This window comes from Halichoerus grypus, chromosome 10, assembly GCF_964656455.1.
Source record: "Halichoerus grypus chromosome 10, mHalGry1.hap1.1, whole genome shotgun sequence".
In the NCBI taxonomy this organism is placed as follows: Eukaryota; Metazoa; Chordata; class Mammalia; order Carnivora; family Phocidae; genus Halichoerus; species Halichoerus grypus.
Window position 1 is genome coordinate 107,171,166 of NC_135721.1, and position 21,016 is coordinate 107,192,181.

The 21,016-nt window shown below is 44.2% G+C and overlaps 1 protein-coding gene across 2 annotated transcripts; it reads right to left on the reverse strand.

Moving 5' to 3' along the window:
- Positions 1 to 249: 249 nt before the first annotated feature.
- BMP2 (bone morphogenetic protein 2) lies at positions 250 to 12,987 on the reverse strand. Of its 2 annotated transcripts, none has more exons than XM_036105326.2 (3): positions 11,697 to 12,987; positions 10,149 to 10,498; positions 250 to 2,242 (listed from the first exon to the last, which is right to left on the reverse strand). In XM_036105326.2, exons 2-3 carry the CDS (start codon positions 10,489 to 10,491, stop codon positions 1,398 to 1,400), a joined length of 1,188 nt encoding a protein of 395 aa, XP_035961219.1. In that variant the 5' UTR covers positions 10,492 to 10,498; positions 11,697 to 12,987; the 3' UTR covers positions 250 to 1,397. The 2 variants fall into 2 exon arrangements, with proteins under 2 accessions (XP_035961219.1, XP_077913078.1); XM_078056952.1 differs by lacking the exon at positions 11,697 to 12,987 and adding an exon at positions 10,608 to 11,672.
- Between the last annotated feature and the right edge of the window lie 8,029 nt (positions 12,988 to 21,016).

Consider the following 21,016-nt stretch of genomic DNA (forward strand, 5'->3'; position numbering starts at 1 on the left):
TTAAATCTTTCTCCTAAATCATGGACCCCAAAGAGGGTCACGTGAAATACTAAATCGTGGCTAATTCCTTTGAGGCAAATATCAATTATCAAGTGACTTGCTCGCACATTTCCAACCATTCCTTGCCTTTTCCCCACCTCCCTCCGAAACAAGTAACTTCAGAAGCAAAAAGGCAAACACGAGGTAATCATCATGAATGCTGTACAAATGCACCATTTTCTCTTACAGGTTGGACTTTATAGAATGAAATGCCAGGGCTCTGATATTTATTATCTGAAAGAGATTTGACATTTGGAGAAATGTGTTCACATAACCTTGGAAAGAAAAACAAGCTGATCCAACAGAGAAGAAGAGGTGGGCAGAAAACATGATGGGCACAATTTTGCTGTGTGTTGGGCAAAGTCAGAAAACTGGGTCCTTCTGAGCATAAAGAGCTCCCAGGTGAGGTAACAGTTAAATACAAATCAATTTCCAACTCTTCATGAGAGCCACTACATATCAATTTTAAATATACATGACCACAATCTTAATAATGAAGAAATCTTATGTTTTATTTAATACTTTGGCCAGACCAACCCCTTTGAAGGGATCACTAGTTTAGGAAAGAAGAACAACAAACCATCATTCACTTTCCTGCAGGTTTATCATTTTCCTAATTATTTCTATTGGTCCTGCTTTATTCTTTCTGCAAATTAAGGGGTAGGGGAGTGTTTCTAAATTAGATCAGCAATGTCTGGTTCTTATCCAAATATTCCACCTAATAAGGACGTAAGTTCTCATGGATTGGACAACCACTCTGCAACATTCCTGAGAATTGAATAATATAATAATCTTGAAAGTCAGCAGAGTGGATTATCCACTTTTTTTTTTTTTTCTGGACTTGAACTTGTGACCTTTAACAGTAGCACTGCAAAAAAGCAAATGTGCTAAGCACTTTGCCGGAGTAACCTTCCATGTAGACATTTCATCTTAAATACACACAACTGAAAACAACTACAATTTTTGGAAAATTATGTACAAACCCAATACTTCTTTTGATTACATATAAATACAAATTAGCTATCTTTCCTAAAAAGTGGTTATAATAGTAAATAAATACAAAATAAATCTGACCATTATACTTCATGTGCTGGGGTTGAACCCATATAAAATGTACAACTAAATACACTTTAAAATCTTTAAGGAATAATTCTCTGATTAAAATATTTGTTTTCCCAACTTCTTTTTGTAGATATAAATATATTTTCAAAATAACTGTGTTTTTTTTTTTTCTCCATTCCATTCCATAAATAAAGTCTTCATTGGGAAATATTAAAGTGTCAACTTGGGTTTTTTTTTTTTTTTTTTTGCTTTTTTCTAAAATATATATATATATTTATTTATTTCATTTTGCTGTGCTAACGACACCCACAACCCTCCACAACCATGTCCTGATAGTTCTTTAATACGACCTTTTCGTTTTCATCAAGGTACAGCATGGAGATAGCACTGAGTTCCGTTGGTACACAGCACGCCTTAGGAATCTTAGAATTAACGGAGTTGACCAGCGTCTGAACAATGGCATGATTAGTGGAGTTCAGGTGATCTGCCAGGGGAAAAGGGCATTCCCCATGACAATAAAAGGCGTGGTACCCCGGGGGTGCTACGATCCAGTCATTCCACCCCACATCACTGAAGTCCACGTACAAAGGGTGTCTCTTACAGCTGGACTTAAGGCGTTTGCGCTGTTTGTGTTTTGCTTGGCGCTTTTCTCTTTTGTGGAGGGGGTGTCCTTTCCCATCGTGGCCAAACGTTACTAGCAGTGGCCTGATCTGTGACCAGCTGTGCTCATCTTGGTGCAAAGACCTGCTAATCCTGACGTGTCTCTTGGAGACACCTTGGTTCTCCTCCAAGTGGGTCACTTCCACCACAAATCCGTGGTTGGCGAGGCCCTGTGCCGTCCACCTCATCACAGCAGGGGTGACATCAAAGCTCTCCCACCTGCTTGTGTTCGGATTCACCAACCTGGTGTCCAAAAGTCTGGTCACAGGGAACTTCAAGTTGGCTGCCGCAGGTTTAATAATTTCATAAATATTAATTCGGTGATGGAAACTGCTGTTGTTTTCCAAAGTTTCCTGCATCTGTTCCCGAAAAACCTGAAGTTCTGCTGAGGTGATAAACTCGTCGGTAGGGATAGAAGTTAAATTAAAGAAGAACCTCCGGGTTGTTTTTCCACTCATTTCTGGCAGTTCTTCCAAAGATTCTAATTTGACATAAAAACAAGTGGAAAAGAAAAAGAAAAAAATCATTCAGTAAAGTAAGTAATGACAATCTGATGATATATGAGAATTTGTAAACCTCATTTCAGGGTTTGATTTAACCCATGTAAAAGTCTGCAACTAGAAAATAAAAACCTCCCCTTTAGATAAAAAGGAAGCCTCCCTTTTCTGTACATTTATTGTCAACATGCACACCATGAAGCAAAACTTCGTAATTCATTGTTAGGTTTTTTTGGTTTTTGTTTTTTGTTTTCATTGTGACGTTTTTAATCCAATACATGAATACTGCTTCCAGGTGGCTATAATAATGGGGAAAACACTGAAGCATTTCTTTGGAAGTCACAGACTTTAGGGCAAAAAAAAAAGCACTATAGTTAGTAGAGGTCTAATGAGTGAGGATTTGAGGAAATTATTGCATTTCTTAAAAAGAAAAAGGCTTTAATGTCAATCCCTTAAACAGTATTCTAAAACATTACTCTGCAATTTAGATGATTTACAAATCTCAATATACAGATTTCAGTTTCCTAATTAAAGAGTCTGAAACTCAACATCAACGATGACATTTTGCAAAGCACACCCTACTATTTTACTCCAAGTCCAGAGACAAAGGCATTTACAGGGATCGACTTCTTTGGAAGCGTAAGGGTGGTACTGAGATACCGTAGTAATTAAGGCCAGACAATTTCAAAAGAAGGAACTTCCTAACTGTTGTCTGTTCTCTCACCTCCTTATGACCTCAAAAACCAAATCTCGTGGTAGATAGTTTTGGAAGAAAAAAATGACTCTCTTCTCTTTAATTCCTATGTCCTTAAAAAAAATAAACCATATTAAAAACACACACCTACCAAGTAGATGCAAAACCAAAAAAATTATGAAAATTTATAAAAATACCATCATGAGATTCATAAGGGATTTCACCGTACTACAGAATAAACATTCTGTATCTAGTATCATCACTTCAAAATAGCCATTTAAGTGGGCTATGCATAAAAGCTCTTTCTGATTTAAGATTCCTGAATTTAAATTTTAAGGAGTACTGTTTTCCAAGCAAACAATAAAATATAACAGCACCTTGCATGCTTTAGTCTGCAAATCATCAAAGGTACACATTATCATTACATTGGCAGTAAACAGCAATAGAATTTGAGACATTTGGGTTTATTTTCTTCTAGCTTTACCACATCCTGTCCTTTCATTGTCAAAAAACTTAACCTGCTTCATTCAGGATTCAACCTAAGTGCTAGCAAAATCTGTCTGACCATATCATTATCATAAATGGAAACTATATTGATTAATTTTATGGTTGTATTTCCCCTACGTCAAGCAGCTATAAGTTGTTCAGAGAATGTAGATATCTTAGCAAAGGAGAATCACTTAAGATCACTCAACTCACTCAGAGGTTTTACTTGTATAAACCTTCATCATCAAAGCACCAGTCATGACTGCAAGCTAAGTGGAAGTGCCAAGTTCAAGAGGGACAGTTTACACCAAATCATGGAGTAATGCTTTAAGGGGATGCTTCTCAAACTTCAATCTTCACACAAAACACCTAAGACACCTTAAGTCTTTAAATGCAGATTCTGATTCAGTGGGCGTGGGGTGGGTCTTGAGATTCAGCATTTCCAGCAAGCTCCCCAGGTAAGTCGATGCTAGGAGCTCATGGATTGCCCTTACAGGGTCAAGGTTTTAAAGGATGCTTTTCACATTCAAATGTAAATTCCAGGAGCATATTTTAAAGTGATTCTTGCCAAATAATACAAAAATGAGGAGAAGAAACAGTAGTGTTGGCCAAGGAGTAAGAAGTGAGTCCTTGGGTGGACAGCCAGGGACTCAGAACAGAAAGATCTTCCAAAGCTCATCTACTTGGGACATGGAGACTATTAGGCCAAGAAGTAAACCCTCCATGGTCCCCTCACACCTGCCACTCTACACCTGTTGGGAATACCTTTTGGAAGCTATTCACACTCTAAGCTAATGGTACTTCAGGCCAGGCACTATTTTTATTTTTTGTTTTATTTTGTTTAAATTCAATTAATTAACACATAGTGTATTTTCAGTTTCAGAGGTAGAGGTCAGTGATTCATCAGTTGCATACAACACCCAGTGCTCATTCCATCATGTGCCCTCCTTAATGCCCATCACCCAGTTACCCCATCCCCCCACCCACCTCCCCTCCAGCAACCCTCAGTTTGTTTCCTATAGTTAAGAGTCTCATGGTTTGTCTCCCTCTCTGATTTCGTCTTATTTTATTTTTAAAATAATTCTCCAACCAATCAGAGCAGGGCTCTCCTCAATGGCTCCAACAAGTATCAAGGATTGTGTTTAGCTCCTTCTTTTCTTTCCTCCCTGTAATTCAGGGGCCTTCTAATGTTCCCACTGAAGGGGTTCTTTTAGCAGAGAAGCCAACAGATACCAAAGAAAAAAGGAGTGACATAAAAATCAGCAGTGTCCCCCAGATGTAATGACATAAAGCCAGATCTGGCTTGAACTACCGACTTCTCTGATAGCAGCACACCTAAAAACACTCTTTTCTTTTAAAGAGGAGGGAGGAAAGGCAAATTATCCAGGGCATTTACTGAACAGCTGTATTAATAAGGTGCCCAGAGAAATCACAATTGCAACAAAAACTCTGATTCCAAATCCATAAATGAAAAAGAAGTTATGAACACATACAGACGTGAGCACACACAGACACAAGGGGACACACACACACATACACAAGCAGCCAGAGGATGATAATGTACACTCATCAAGACGAGCATGAAATATAGGTAAAATGAGTAAAGATGGGCATAAAAAAGGCATAAAATGGAACAACCCTCCAGAAGATAAATCCAAGACTGAAGTGAATCATATAAAATTGTCACTGTTTGACTAGACTTGACATGTTAAAAAAAACAGCAATTTCATGTACTTCAAAATCTCACAAAGTTAAGAGCAGAGAGGATAATCACTTAGTAACTAACTTCGCAAAGGAAAGAACTGCACTATTAAACAGTAAGTAAAGTGAAGACCTTTCCCTGACTTCCCAGCTTCATTAAGAACCTCTATTCGTCCTTAATACAAAGGACTCTGGTGACACCCCTGTGGACGCAGGTCACAGAGGTAAGTCAGAAAACTCCAAACCCAGTAAAAAAACTGCTCAAGTTTGGGGCACCTACCACCACTTCCTCTGATCTGCAAAGAATGAATTTCTTCTTAAGGGTAGAAAAATCAAAACCTATTCGAAATAAGTAAAGAAAAAAAAAGTTGCAAATCATCACACCACACCTGGGGATTCTGAAAATATAGAGCATTTACCTAAGTAGGTAATGTATGCTCTTTTAGAGGCTTATATAGTTATTAATTCTCTGTAAATAACCCTTTTGAATAAGCTGAACTGATCAAGGGATTTGGGTATTCCAGCCTGTTTTAGACCTGCGTTCTTGAACCTCTAAGGTCTTATCCAAACAGATGGAGCTATGGTTGCAGAAATGTGGGGAAGTAAAAATAAGGCACCAGTGACATTTGACCTCTCCTCCAAAAGTGAAGTTCTCATTTAATCATCTACACTCTGTCAATTATTCATCTACATCCAAATAATACAAAAGATGAGGCTGAATTCCCTCAGCCAGCCTGGGTTCACTCTGGCCTCCTCTTCCCTAGACAAGTGGGGGAACTGGACATTAGAGAAAGAAATCATCAGGATAACGCATCTAGCTGGATGGCACTAAGATCTTTACGGGAATCATCTCACAACGAACCATGTAGGTAGGGACTCCTATTATCTCCATTTTGGAAATGAAATTGTTGGAGCTCAGAGAGGTATGTGACTTTCCTAAGGTCACAGAACTAATAAATGAAGAGCAGATCTATGAACTTGAGTCCACCACAGTTCCCAAGCTTCTGGCCACTAGGCACCACTACCTAACACAGGGGAGGAGTCAAAATCTCAAGCAAGGGGCGCCTGGGTGGCTCAGGTGGTTAAAGGGTCTGCCTTCAGCTCAGGTCATGATCTCCAGGTCCTGGGATCCCTCACTTTGGGCTTTCTGCTCAGCAGGGAGTCTGCTGCTGCTTCTCCCCCTCCCCCTATTCATTCTCTCTCTCTCTCTCTCTCTCTCAAATAAATAAAGTCTTAAACAAACAAACAAACTCAAGCAAATGTCAAAACCATTAGGAGCACATTTATATTTGCTACAGTAATAAGCACAGTGTGAGTTCTTTCCCAACCAAAAGGATAGAAATACACTATCACCCAAGTATTGTGGCGAGAAGACACAACTAAAGAGTAGGCGGGTACAGTGGCAGGGCCCCCTGGGACACGCAGCTCTTGTCTGAAACCACTGATATCTTGCAGCTGCCTTTCTGTCCTCAAGAATGGTGAGTTTTAGCAGAAAAGGGAATTCTCGTTATGTTTTGAGAATTTTTGCAACACTCTTTGGACCAAAAATGGCCATTATGACAAAAACAACAAAAACCTGGGGGATGCTATAGCAAATCAGTAAGACTGGAAGTCACTGCCCTGAAATGAATTGAAAGTAGCTGAGAATAAGAAACAATATTTTCTAGACTATAAAATAATGGCTAGAGAATTAATATTATCAAGGAGAAAAGATATATAAAATAGGAAGATTAAAAGGAAACAGTTTTTTTGTTTGTTTGTTTGTTTTTAAAGAAAAGACAACGAAAGATACGGCAACTAAAGCAAAAGTACTGTCATCCTCACAAACCCCGATCCGGCTTCTGCACACCCTTGACTCCAACACCTTTGGAATGACCAGGTGCCCGCTTACTGTCCTTTGACTACTTAGTGAAACACACAAAGGACAAGTCTAAAAAAAGACAAAATAGCTCAATGAGAAGGATACAGAGGAACCACCAAAAGAGTGGAGGACAAAAAATATTAGTCCAAGAACCATCGTTGGGCACCAAAGCTTCAACCTCCAAAGACTTCCAAAGAGAATGCCTGTTCTACTTGATGGGGCCCTTCTTAAGGCCACTGAACTACCTGGGGTACTAGGGAAGTGCATCGGGTAAGTGTTGCTCTGGGGGGCGTACATGTCCAAATCCTTTGCTTACACTGGGCATTTGTGATACAAGTTCTCGATCACAGGGCAGCCGCTGCTTCTTGAACTCTCCTATTATACGGATATTTTCATGATAATTACATTTGTGGGAAAAGGGTTCATCTCAATTCAAAGGCTTTAGTCATGGAGGCAAATAAATTCCATTGTTTCATACAAAAAGAAGACTGTGTCCTTCAGAGTCTGGAGAGCAAGCACATGGTCCTTCTATATTCCACTCTGACAGGAAAGCATAAAGACTTTTTGCAGCGCCCATGAAGGCCACCAATTTCAATGTGTTTTTAACTACAGCAAAGCACAGAACAATCTTTCCAGTTGAAGAAGTGATTTTTCTGTCCTCGGTGGCAGTTGAGAAAGGTCTATGTGGCCAAAGAACTTTTTAATGACTGAAAAAAAAAATTGTTGCAGCTCTTGGGTCCTCCTGAGTGAAAAGTATTATACAGAGGACTAGGCCAAGTTTAATAGGAGAAATGACAACTGATAATTTTGTTTCAGATTGCCTACCATGTGGTCCCATTATCTTCATACAGCGGTTGATATCTGATAACCATGGTATCTCTGGTCTTGTAGTTTCACCAAATCACCCAGAACCCACCCACAAATAAAACCAACAGGTAATTATTGGAATCAGGCCTTTAGTCCTCTACCAAACAAATGCCCGTTAAAGTTGCATGAGCCAAGTTCTGCTCTTAAGCCAGATGCCTTAATCACATGGTTTATTAAAAGATTTTTAGTGCCATGCATGGCACAGGATATTCATAAAAACCAAATCCTGGGTTCCACAAAAATGAAATGGTCTTCGAAAAATGCATTATGTGGCCTAACAATAATACACTAGTCATAACAAGAAAAGAAATGGATTTGATGAAGTTTGAGGGAAAAAATTACATGGCTTTTCTCTATCATGTAACTGCATTAAGATCTGACATTACTCTTAAGTTGATATGAAGCAGGTTGATAACTTCCATACTATTTTGCACATAACATTTATACTTTTAAAGTGATAAATTCTGACTTATAAACTCAAACATGCTATTTAAGTTAAAATAACACTCAAATAATTTGTAGCCTGTTTAGTTTTGATCAAGCCACTTCTAGAGGAAGAAGGAGAAATACACAGACTTCACTGATAGAACCCTCATGCAACTGAATGTTTTAGGTGTCAAATGACTTAAATGTTCCTCCTTTTAAGTTAGAAGAGACACATAGTACCTTCCTGGCCTTAAAAATAGTTAAGAGTGGTTCCAGGCTAAATTTCCAGGAGAGGTGACTGAAATAGCTACTCTCGCTACTTTTCTATGCAGAAAAACAATTCTAATCAGCATCAGCTGAGAATGATGAGCTGCATCTATAATCATCCCAAGGTTATGTTGACAGAACACAGAGGAGTGAAAACATTTCTACATATGACAACAGACAACTTCTGCTTTCAGTGAATAAATCCTGAAGGAGTAGAATGACATCTTAGATCCTTTCCCACTGGATCTCTACTGCAAAAAGCACCTCACTTGGAAATGTGCTGGAAAATGATGGATTATGATAAATGGATTATCAATTCGGTGTCCCCTTCACATGGTACAGCTGCTTTGATAAAGAAGTACCTTTTGTTATGCAACCTGCCTTTGGGACTTCTTCCCAATACCCAGTACTGTTCTCACAAATGTAGTCATCCTTCACACTGGGAGAAAATGCCTGGCTGTAACATTTATTTGTTTATATCAGAGCATAGATTTCTACTTGAAATTTACCACCTCAAGGCAAGGCAAGAAAAGGGGAACTTTACTCCCATTTCCCCAATAACCTACAAGAGGTTGCTCTGTGACATACAGCTTTGGACCTTTCTCTAGAACTTGATGAAACCCATGCTCTATTTGGAATGTATTAAAAGCCAAAGGGAATTTAAAAGTGTAGAAAAAAACTAAACTGGAACATATTTTTGACTAATTGATCCAAGAACTTGGGTACAAAAGATGTCAATAGCTTCTCTCAGACTTTTCAAATCCACTAAATGCTTTTCTGATGAAACAAGCAGAAATATCCTACCTTAGGAAAACCATATCCAGTATCATAAAAGAAAAAAAAAAAAATCCACATTTCAATGCTCATAAAAAAAAAAAACAGGCAGCTACTGCAAAAGCTTTTATCTGAAGGCTTGCCTTGTCTTTACTAGGGAGTTCATCTCAGATTTAAGTACAAAACAAGAAAGTCATTGTGGAAACAATAAGATTGATTGTGGAATTGATCTCCCACGGGGATTAGATAGGGATTCGAAATCGTCCAAACCAGGCCCAGATCAACTGTAAATTAGAAAGACTTGGGGCCCCGGGCTTTGATTTTTCAATAGTACCTCTGAAAATTCTGCCCTTGGCTGTGTCTAGCCTGAAACCCCAGCTTAAGCAAGAGAAGCAGACTTACAGGGCAAGGGCTTCCAAACAGACGTAAAGAGATCCCAATCTGCCCCCCTCCTTTTCATTCCTCCCCTATGAAATTCTTGCACGTTTAGCTGACTAGGGGCATGCCTTTTGCCCTCATCTTCCCCATCACTTGACTTCTCTCCAGTTCCTGGAGGAGGAGTCGCTCTTCTGGCGGCACGCCAGGAAAAGGGTGCGGATTTACCAAAGGGGAATCCCTGGCTCCCGCGCCACACAAGCAGTGCGTTAAAGCCAGGTTCGGAAAGGTTCTTTCAAAGGCAAGAATGGAAACGTCTGCGGCGGCGCCCTGGCCAAGCTGCTTTTCCAGGGATGCCAGCAGTCGGCCCACGATGGGGAGCTTTTGGAGGTGACTCTCCGCCCGCATCTCCGCCCCCGCTCTCTGCTCCACGCCTCACCTTCGTGGTGGAAGCTGCGCACAGTGTTGGCGAGGCTGGCTGCCCGCTCCAGCCGGTGGTCCGGGGCGGGTGCGCCCGGCTGGCCCGAGTGCCGGCGGTACAGGTCCAGCATGTAGGGGGGCACCACGGCGTCCCTGCTGGGGGTGGGTCTCCGCTTCAGGCCGAACATGCTGAGCAGCCGCAACTCGAACTCGCTCAGGACTTCGTCCGAGGGCTGGGACGAGGAGCGGCCAGGGGATGCCGCGAACTTCCTCCGGCCCAGCTCGGGAATGAGACCGGCCGCGCCGCCCAGGAGGACCTGGGGAAGCAGCAACGCTAGAAGACAGCGGGTCCCGGCCACCATGGTCGACCTGCGGACAGGGCCGACGTGAGTCACCGCGTTCCCCGCCCAACCCTCTCCCCTTCCACCCCCACGTCCCCCGGCTCCCGGTCCGTTGCCGCCTCCTCCAGGGTGCCCACCTGGTTTGCAGTACTCGAGGGGATACTTCAAAGGGGCTGAAGCTCGAACGTTTGGGAGAATGGAAAGCCCCTAGTTCCTGAGCCCGAAGGCTTTTCCCCTTCCATCTCACTCTCATCCATCTGACACGATTTGCACACACGCACAGACACCCCACCAGCGTCAAGACTGTCGCCTTTTTTCTGTGACACTCGCGCTGACAGCCTGTGCAGGGAACCTGGGGAAACCACCGCTTGGTCTGACACCTCTCCTCCGTTCCCCACAAACCCAAACAGATTGCCCAGCGCTCGCTTGCATATAAACACGCACGAATGGTGCATGTGACTTCCTTACAGGCACTGTATAGAACTTCCTGATACACGCGCGCGCATACACACACACACACACACACGTCTATAACTTCCAGACCCAGTAAACTCAAGGCCACAACTTCCGAAGCCACTTGCAACTTGTGGCCCACACCTAAGTGTGACTCAGAGGTGTCAAGACAGGCCACTCCGACCCCGAACCCCCCACCCCCATGCAGTCAAGATACACATGTACATTCCTCAAATTACGTAAATAACTAGTATCTATTAATTCACGTGTCAATAGAAGGTGGTATTGAAGTACTGCCCCCCTTGCATTCCTGGAAACAAACAGGGAGAACCCCAACTTCTAGTATTTTCCTAAATGGGACTTGGCTCTGAGTAGAGAGCAGGTCTTTCCGAAAAACTTGAAGAAGGGAGAAAGATGGCCATGGCAAGGCGTGAAGGTTGGCAACTAACGGGTGAAATCCAGGGGCCACCCTCTCAAAGGGATTTCTTTGACTTTTTTTTTTTTTTTAATCATCTAAGTGTTAACAGCCCTAATAAAATACTGAAGAGAGGGAAGGGAGGAGGGGCGGAAGAGGGCGAGCCAGGAGGGCCAGGCTGACGGTCGCCGGGGGCGGTCGGATGGGGACATCCCCGCAGGGGCTCGGCAGCACGTGGACCTGGAGGGGGGTCTGTTTACGTCTGGCCAGGCACGGCCCCAGGACGGGCTCAGCGGCAGCGGCCGCCCGAGCCCCGCGCCCAACCCCCCAGTCCCAGCCCGGGGCCCACGTCCTCTACCTTTAGGAGACCGCAGACCGTCTAAGAAGCACGCGGGGACACGTCCATTGAAAGAGCCTCCACATGGAAAAAGCTCTGGTCCAAGGACCTGGCGCAGGGACCGGGTTCCCTTCTTTTGCCTCCTCCTCCTCCCGGGTGTCGGCGGGGCCGTCCTTCTCCTCACGCAGGGAACGGCGTCTCGGGGTCTGGCCCAGCGGAGGAGTGGAGGGGCGCGGGGTCCGGAGGCGGCGAGGCTGGGTCCGCTGGGGCAAAGGCACCGGCGCGAAGTGGGGAGCGCAAGCTATTCTCCCTGCAAGTTCAAGAAGTCTCCGGCCAAGTGCTGACACACAACAACAGCGAGCAGGGGGAGGAGTGCGGGGCAGGGAAGGGAAGGGAGAAAGGAAAAGCTGGTGCTGTCGTTGTCCTTAGGAACCAGCGCCCGCGGGACGCGTGGCCCCGCGCGGGGCCGACTGCGGGACTCGGGGGGCGAGGGTCGGGCGCTCCGCGCTAGCTCCGCCGCGGCCCATGGCTCGGGGCAGCCATCCTGGGAGACGCCGGGTCCGGGGAAGGGCGCAGCGGCGATCTCGGTGCCGGGCGAGTTGCCCCCCCGCATCACTCTGCCTTACTCCAGCGCACCCCCATTAGCGCTCGCCAGCTGAAACCCCCGCGGCTCCGGCGCTCCGGCGTCCTCGGGCGCATTCTCCGGCGAGTCGAGCCGAGTCCCGGGCCGCCGAGGCGGGTGGCCGCGCTCTTCCCTCCCTCTTCTAGCCCCCGGGCCAAGCTGCGGTGCGCTTTGTGGCCAGCCTGGGGTCCGCTCACACGTCGACCGCCGTGTCGCAGGCCCGCGAGCTTCGGCAGTAAGTGATCGGCATCGCGGCGCTCAGGCTCGGCTCCCGGCTCCCCGGCGCTCTGCGCGCCGGTCCTCGGCTCTGGCGCGGCCCGGGCAGCCGAGGCCACGGCGCAGTGGCGCGCACGGCCGGGCGCTCCAGCCCGCGCGAGGTCTGCGGCGCGCTGGTGCCTCGGAGCCCCCCGTAATCCGCGAGGCGCTCGCCGCGAGGTCGTTCGGGTCGGCGGCGGAGCCTGTGGCGGCTGATGTCCGGCGGCGGCTGCCAATCCCCGGCGGGGTGTGGGAAGCGGAGCGGCGGGCGCAGCGCAAGCCGGGCGCAGCGCGGCGGGGCGAGGACTCCGGCGGCGACGGCGGCGGCGGCGGCGGCGGCGCCGTGGCGCGGCGCTCGCGGCTTTTAAAGGGGACGCAGCCTGCAGTCTCCCTCTCCGCGGAGGCCGAACACCTCCCCCTCGGTGGCGCGGCTCGCCGGGGATCCCCGAGCGGGCGGGAGCGGCGCGCAGGGGTGTGGACGGCGCGCCGGGGCAGCCGCGGCGGGGTGGGGCCGAGGGCGGGGACGCGTGGCCGCCGAGGGGGGCGCTCGCGCATCCAGCCCCAGCCCTCAAAGGGGAGAGCGACTGGAGCGCGGGACCGACCCTCTCCAGGACTGCGGGGGCGAAATTGAGAACACGGGGTCGAGCCTTTATTTCCTACCCGGCCCGTTATTCAACTTTCAGTTTGAACTTTTTCAGTAATAGACGATGAAAAAAAGAAGAAGACCTCAACCAAGTTACAAGGCATCTTGGCATAGGCTTGGGTGGACTCTTCTATTTCCCCAGGGAAGGAGAATTAACAGGAAACTAGAGATTGCAAAGTAGGTGTCATTTAAACTTTAACCCACACAGATATATGTATATACATATGTAAACGCATGAGTACGCATTTACATTTATCTATGTATACATTTATGTGTAGGTAAATGCTCTATTTTATTCAGATAAATGTACAATATACAAAAATATTCATGTGTGTCTCTATCAATATATCCATGTATGTAAATATATGCTAACGAAAGTACATTTCTATAAATACACGTCTATATATCTACATCTGTGAGTTGGATGGGGTCCTGCCCTACATGATACTCGCAACGTTGACCCCTGCGTGTGTGGCGGTCTGAAGAGAGGATGATATTATTTCTTTTTATGGTAGCCATCACTTCATGCTTTGTGATATTTATCTTGCCCAGCTCAGCGGCAGGCGATTAGCAGCTCAGAGGAAGGTAAAATAATGCACAGTGTGAACCAAGCGTACAAGACCTTAGAACCTTCTGACCCACCAGGCCCAGCAGCACGTAGATGACATGTGATCAAGTCACTTGTCTTCCTCAGCTGAATATTCCCCGAATCTGCGGCACCATGGCGTTTCGAGGTGAAGGCTTTCTGTCCCTCCCAGGATTCCAGGACCCTCCATGCCTAACACAACCAACCATGTTGCCCAAAGGATCCCAGAAGCCAAGGGCAGAAAATTTTTGGAAAAGACCAGATCAGCAAAATCAAGTTTGTCTGCACAGAACCTCCAGCCTGCAAAGCAGAAAAAGCCTGAAGCCGGAGCTCATAACAGCGTATTATCCATGTGTATTATTTTTTCAGTTGGGAAGCTAAAATAATTCTAGGTTCTGCTCACGTAAATCGGATTAGCAACCCACAGAGGGGAATTAGGCACTCGCTGTTTCTGAAAGTATAAAGGTCAAATAAGGTATTTCTGAGGAAGCCGACCTACTAGGAAAATAAATGGGGTGGGGGAGGGTAAAATATTCAGGAACATACTCTCCCCGCCCCCTCCGGAAATAAAGTGCTATAGAGGCTGATTGTCCCTATGCATCACTGGCTAGCAAACAAGTCGGCAATAGAACGTATTCTACCCATAGACACTTACATTAAAAAGTGTTTATTGTGCTTCCAAAACGATTTCCTTCCCTATCAAGTTAACTGAGAAGTTAACAATTGTTTCTGTCATCAGTGAGATTTCTTAGAAGACAAAATAATATGAGACCTAAATCAGTATGTAGCTTTTAAAGAGGAGGAGAAAGATGATAGCTGTTGGATGCTCCTCGAGCAAAGATGAAAATTAAATCTCTGGCGATGACATCAAGGATGTCTTGCAGCTTTAGGCCTCAATAACTTGTGAAATGGAAACCTTGTAGGTGTATGAAATTACCTTCGACAGTCAAGAGTCTGAGAGAAAATGGGCACTTCTAGACACTCCATTCCATTTCAGTGTTGCCCATCACAAGACCTCTTTCATGTGTGATGCAGGATTTCTGATGGAGTGCTGAATGCCTTTCTCAAGCACAGCTTCCTAAATTTTGGCCCTATTTGTGGAAGATCCAGGCTCTCTGGTTGTTTTTTAGAGATGGCTGCCCTCTTGTGGTGGAAATGAGTTCCAACTCTTGGTAGAAAAAACGTTCATAAATAAGTAAATAAGTAAGTAAATAAATAAATAAATAATCTCCACAGGCTGAATTGGGGTACAAACTATAGGGTGATCATACCTGCTCACTTTCCAAACAATAGAAATAATTAAAAACTATAAATATAAATGGAGATGACCTATCTCTCTTTTTACTCTCTCTGCTAATAGCCACCCTCCACCTGCAACTCAGAATACAAGGTTATTACTTAAGGTGTCAGTGTCTGTGTGCTTTGAACATATCACTTACTGCTAACTGTGGCCAACCTTACCTTTTCAAAGGTTCATTACAAGTTTTTCGGCCCATAAGGTGAGATTCATTCTTTGTGGGCAAATCAAATTTGGTGTATCTGCCAGATGTGGGGAGTGGCCAGAGGCGGGGTGTGGAGTTGCTTGGGGGAAGGGCTGATGGTAGTTGCAAGAGGGCACAAGCAAATTATGTAAAAAAGCAAAGCATACTCTGTAAGGACTCTGTATAAAAGAGGGTGCTGCTATTCCCTTCCAGTCATTTCTTGCCAGTTTTTTAAAGAGATACCAGAAATCCACATTTGATTATGTATGGACATGACCTAGGATGAAATTAAGTGCTTAAAGAGTCATACTTTGGCAACTTTTCCTTTAGCAGTTCAGCCCAGATAATGTTTAATTTTATTGCATCCTGCAGCTATTAGCATTCACCATTGTTCTTGCTAGGTCAACCATTATGCAAATTAACATTAAAATAATGATCCTTACTATTATAAAGGTCACAGCAGGCATTAAAGGATCCATCTACCTTGTAATTGTCATTCCACTGAAACCCTGGCAACTCCCCTGAGAAACCTCTTGGCTTTTTAACATACATATCACTTTGTTCCTAGTGTGACACCCAACACCAATTCTCCTTACTTCACAGGAACCCTTAGCCACAGCAAAAGTGCAGCATCTCATCAATCAAACTTACCTGTTTGGTGTGCGATTAGATATGATAGAAAGGATCAGAAGCTGCAGTGATTTATTTGCAAAACCAGGCCTAGTAGGCCAAATCAGGTTACTGCTTTCAGGCAAATAGTGACTACATCTTAAAAATTAGGGTAGAATGAGTTTTGTGAATTGACTAGATTGTATTTTAGGATGCACACAGTAGGTATTTTACAAACACGTTTATTACAACCCAAGACCTAACTGGGTGACTTAGATTCTCATTCTGTTTCAGCTGTGCATGGCTGAATTTAAAATGGTCATGCTTGGGGTGTCTGGGTGGCTCAGTCGGTTAAGCATCCGACTCTTGATTTCAGCTTAGGTCATGATCTTGGGGTTGTGAGACGGAGCCCTGTGTCGGGCTCCACTGGGCGTGGATCTTGCTTAAGATTCTCTCCCTCAGGGGCGCCTGGGTGGCTCAGCCGGTTAAGCATCTGCCTTCAGCTCAGGTCATGATCTCAGGGTCCTGGGATCAAGCCCCACAGCAGGCTCTCTGCTCAGCGGGGAGCCTGCTTCTCTCCCTCTCCTCCCCACTTGTGCTCTCTGTCTCTCTCTCTGTCCAATAAATAAATAAAATCTTAAAAAAAAAAAAAAGATTCTCTCCCTCGGCACTCTCTCTTTTTCTCTCTCTCTCTCCCTATCTCCCCATCTCAAAAATAAATTAATTAATTTTAAAAAATAAAATGGTCATCTCTTGGGCTCATCTTTGATCAGGGTAAAAAAAAATATATGTTCTCCCTGCCTCAGACTGCATGATGAAGGTCAAATGCATAAAACATGTGTGGAATTGGAGAATTTAAAAATGCTATACAAACACAAGATCCTGATTGCTCCTCTATGTATCTTGAAATGTGTTTTTCAGCTTTCTGCCTGAAATATTATGGCCTGATTTTGAGAGCTAGGACTTTGCATGCCTTTTTTCTTTTTTTTTTCTCTAACAGCTTTTTTTTTTTTTTTAAAGATTTTATTTATTTGACAGAGAGAGACACAGAGAGAGAGGGAACACAAGCAGGGGCAGTGGGAGAGGGAGAAGCAGGCTTCCCGCTGAGCAGGGAACCTGATGCGGGGCTTGATCCCAGGACCCTGGGATCATGACCTGAGCCGAAGGCAGACGCTTAACGACTGAGCCACCCAGGCGCCCCTCTCTAACAGCTTTTATCATATTGCCAAACAGTGGATATTTCATCAGAAAGGTCAGCATTTGAGTTGATCTGAGACAATAACAAATTTTCCTAGTCTCAGCTCTCTCTTGAATAACATGTAGAGATTAACAGCTGATCTCTTCACAAAGCTGTTGTGAAAACTAAATGAGAAGATAATATGTCAAAAGAAATGCTGCAAAATTTGAATTACTATACACATGCAAATTAAGGTCATTGATTCTTCTAAAATTACATTTGTTTTATGTTATTTTCTTTTGCACTTGGTAGATACCAAAAATGAATGTTAAATGAACACATGCATCTGGAAAATAATTATGGCCTTTCAATAGGCTGTTTTAGATATCGATTAAATATTATTTCATTACCATATATCAATATCAATATATTTGCCTATCTTGTCAATGATACTAAAATATTTTGATCTTGTGTTAATTAGATTGTGAAGAGTCAATGGCTAACATTTCTTTTTACATATTCAGTCTTCAAACATTTATCGAGTAGCTATCATGCTCATGGCACTATTTACTTAAGTCCCAGATAATACAAAAATATAGTCTCTGCCCATAATACATTTAGAATTCAGGAGAAGAGATGGAACATATTTTCCAATTAATAAATGTAAGATGTATGAATAAGAACTTTAAGTGAAAAGCAATTGCTGTAGGTTTAGCAAAGAAAGAACAATTTCACTTCTGAAATGTAGACTCACTACATTTATAGAAGGGAGGGCATTTGAGAGGAACATTTAGGACAAGAATTGCTGTAGGATCGGTAGGGGTCTTTATGAATGTCGACATTAGCATAGAGGTGTGGTTACTGCATTTCACATACTAGCTGCTTTCCACCTAATTCTCACAAGAACCTTGTGCAGTGGGTATTATTATCACCATTGTACAGACAAAGACAATGTCCTTGGAGGGGTTAAGCCATTTTCCCAAGGTCACACATCGAGTAAGTAGCATAGTCAGTACTCTATTCTACAGCCCTTGTTTTGTTCACTGGAGTATTTCTCCCCGCTACCCCCATGCCATGCTCCACCCCCACCATGCCAATGGTCTCAATTCTACACGGTAGGAACAACCCAAAGCCAAAACATCAGGTAGGAAAATACAGGGAGGTGTTTTGAGGAGTATGGGTGGTAGCTCAGATTTGGACGTGTGTTTGGACAGGGACATGGCAAGACTACAGGTAAGTCTGTTCTTCAGGCAGGATCCCAGCAGGAAAGTGATGGCACATTCTTTAGCAAAGAATTTAAAGAAGTTTAACCAAAGGCATTGTGCAAAGGCTTGGGTGGAGTTGAGGGAAAATGACAAGGGAGAGTGAAGCATGCCCTGTATTAGGAAGCCAGACGGAGGCTTTACAACCCTTAGGCCTACAGGGGCTCAGGAGCAGCCATGACAGGGCCCTGAGAAAGCGGCAGCTGCAGGAGAGAGACAGGGGCAGAAGCGGGGCACCTCTGGTTGAAGGTCAGCTGGGAAGGAGCTAGCAGGGAATACAAATATCTCACATTTCCTTTGCTCCTACTCTCTGAACACCTGTTGAAATCTCCCATTGACCTAAGTTAACCAGGACAGGTGTATTAGTTATCTATTGCTGTGTAACAATTCACTGCAAACTTAGTGGCTTGATGCCCCTTTATTGTCTCACAGTTTCTATGGGTCACAAAGCTAGGCATGGCTTAGCTGGTTCTCTACTCAGGATCTCACAAGGCTGCAGTCTCATTTAAGGCTCAGGGTACTCTTTTAGGCCTATGGGGCTGTTGGCAGAATTCATTTCCTTGAGCCTATAAAACTCACTCATAATCACTTCTTTCATCAATGCCAACAGGAGAACATCTCTCTGATTACTAGACCCTCTTCTAAAAGACTCACCTGATTATAGACCCATCCAGGATAGTCCCATTTCCTTCTTCGTTAAGTCAAATTCAATTGATTAGGGACCTTAATTACATCTGCAAAAATCCCATCACCTGCTGCCATACAATGTAACCAAATAAGGGGAGTCATAGCCCATCATTTTCATGGATCCAGAGCATGCTCAAGGGGAGGGGACTATGCAGAGGCTGGGAATCTCAGTCTATGCAGCCCATAGAAATCAGTCTCTCAGGCCCAGAGCAAGGTACAGGGTAGACCTGGGGTACAAAGGTAAGCGGACTTCAGGACCTCAAGAATCTTAACTGCTAGTCTGAAGCACTTGGACTCTATCTTGTATAACTGGATCACTGTGAAATAATTTTACCAGAGGAATGGAAAGGCTAGAGATGCATTTGAAGTAAACAAATCTCATGTTTGATAGAGTATAGCGGTGAAGAATGGGGAAAATAGACTGTAGGTAAAGGGACCAGGTAGTAGCTTTTGTAACTATACACGTAATGGTGATGGAGTGGTAATGGAGGCCTAAAGTCTACGTGAAAAAGAAACAATGTGAAATCTGTAAGGGAGGTCAAATGGGTAGGTGTGGCCTGGAGATGGGCAGTAGTGCCAGGGATGGGAAGAATCTATATCTGCAGTTTTTAGAGCCTGGGTGACCAAAAAACCACAGTGCTGTTCACAGTAAGGAGTGTGAACCAGAGCTGGATGGGAGATGCAGGGATGGTTCTTTTTGGGTGTGGTTAAGTATCTTCATGGAAGTATACAGCAAGTATAATTAGACACCAGCCTGCAGTTCAGGAAAAGGATTAGGGATTGGGTTGCAGATTTCTGAGCTAAGTCTTAACCATTTAGAGAAGAAAGATTGCCAAGGAAGGTGTAGAAGATGCTGCAGAAAAAAGTCTTAGAGAAGTGAAAAGCAGACTGTGGTAATTTGTCTTAGAATTGATAGGGGAGTTTCCAGAAGAAGGCTGGTCCACAGTCTTCAGTGCTGGTGCATTAACAACAGCTCCTCGATGGGGTTTCTGGATCACAGGTAGAAAAGAAGAATGGAGTGGAAGGAGACTGCATGGAATGGAAGTAGGAGTGAGGGGAGGAAGCTGAGTCGGTGAGCAAAAGAACATAAAGAAAAGGAATTACCGGTATTTGAAATGTATCTCCAAATAGTTCATGAAATGGTTGAAGTTACCTGGAGGCCTTTAACAAAATCAACAAAGGGTTTACATATTGGCTTTGTTGGAGGATTTCTGGGTGGTCATTTATTTTTTACAAGAAGAAATCTCCCAGGGAAATAGTTCTAATTAATACCCCAGGATTCGTCATCTACTTAAAACTTCATTTGCATATTTCTGCACTTTTTCACAATTTGTAGGACCACACGAAGTTCAGTAAGCTGGCAGAGTTAACCTTCAAACCACCAGTCAGTTCATCTCCTCAGCGCCCTCATGGGACCAGCTGCAAATTCTTTTCATCTTACTAACCTATTGATTCAGTAAGAATTTTGCAAAGGCAAAAGGGGTTTGGAGGTAGCAACTTTAGAATTATGATAAAAAAAATACTCAGATTGAACAATAGAAATCCAAGAGAATCACTTTAACCAGTGATTCTTTTAAGATTTTATTTGAGAAACAGAGAGAGAGGGAGAGAGAGAATGAATGGGGGGAGAGAGGCAGAGGGAGAAGCAAACTCCCCACGGAGCAGGGATCCCTGCCTGATGCGGGGCTCGATCCCAGGACTCTCGAGAACATGACCTGAGCCAAAGGCAGATGCTTAACCAACTGAGCCCCCCAGGCGCCCCTAACCAGTGATTCTTAATGGATATTCTCACCCCAGGGAATATTTCACAAATTGTCTTAATGGGATACAAAAGGTTTTGCTTTCTGCCCTAATTAATGTAGAACTTACTTGTTGAGCAAATAAGGTGAGGTATATGTGACTTGAGAGATTTAGAGAAATATCCTATATCATCCTCTCATATTTACTACACAGCGACCACTCAATGGCACCGAAGAGAAGATGCAGCCCACCACAGCCCCTCAGCCCTGTCCACTCCAG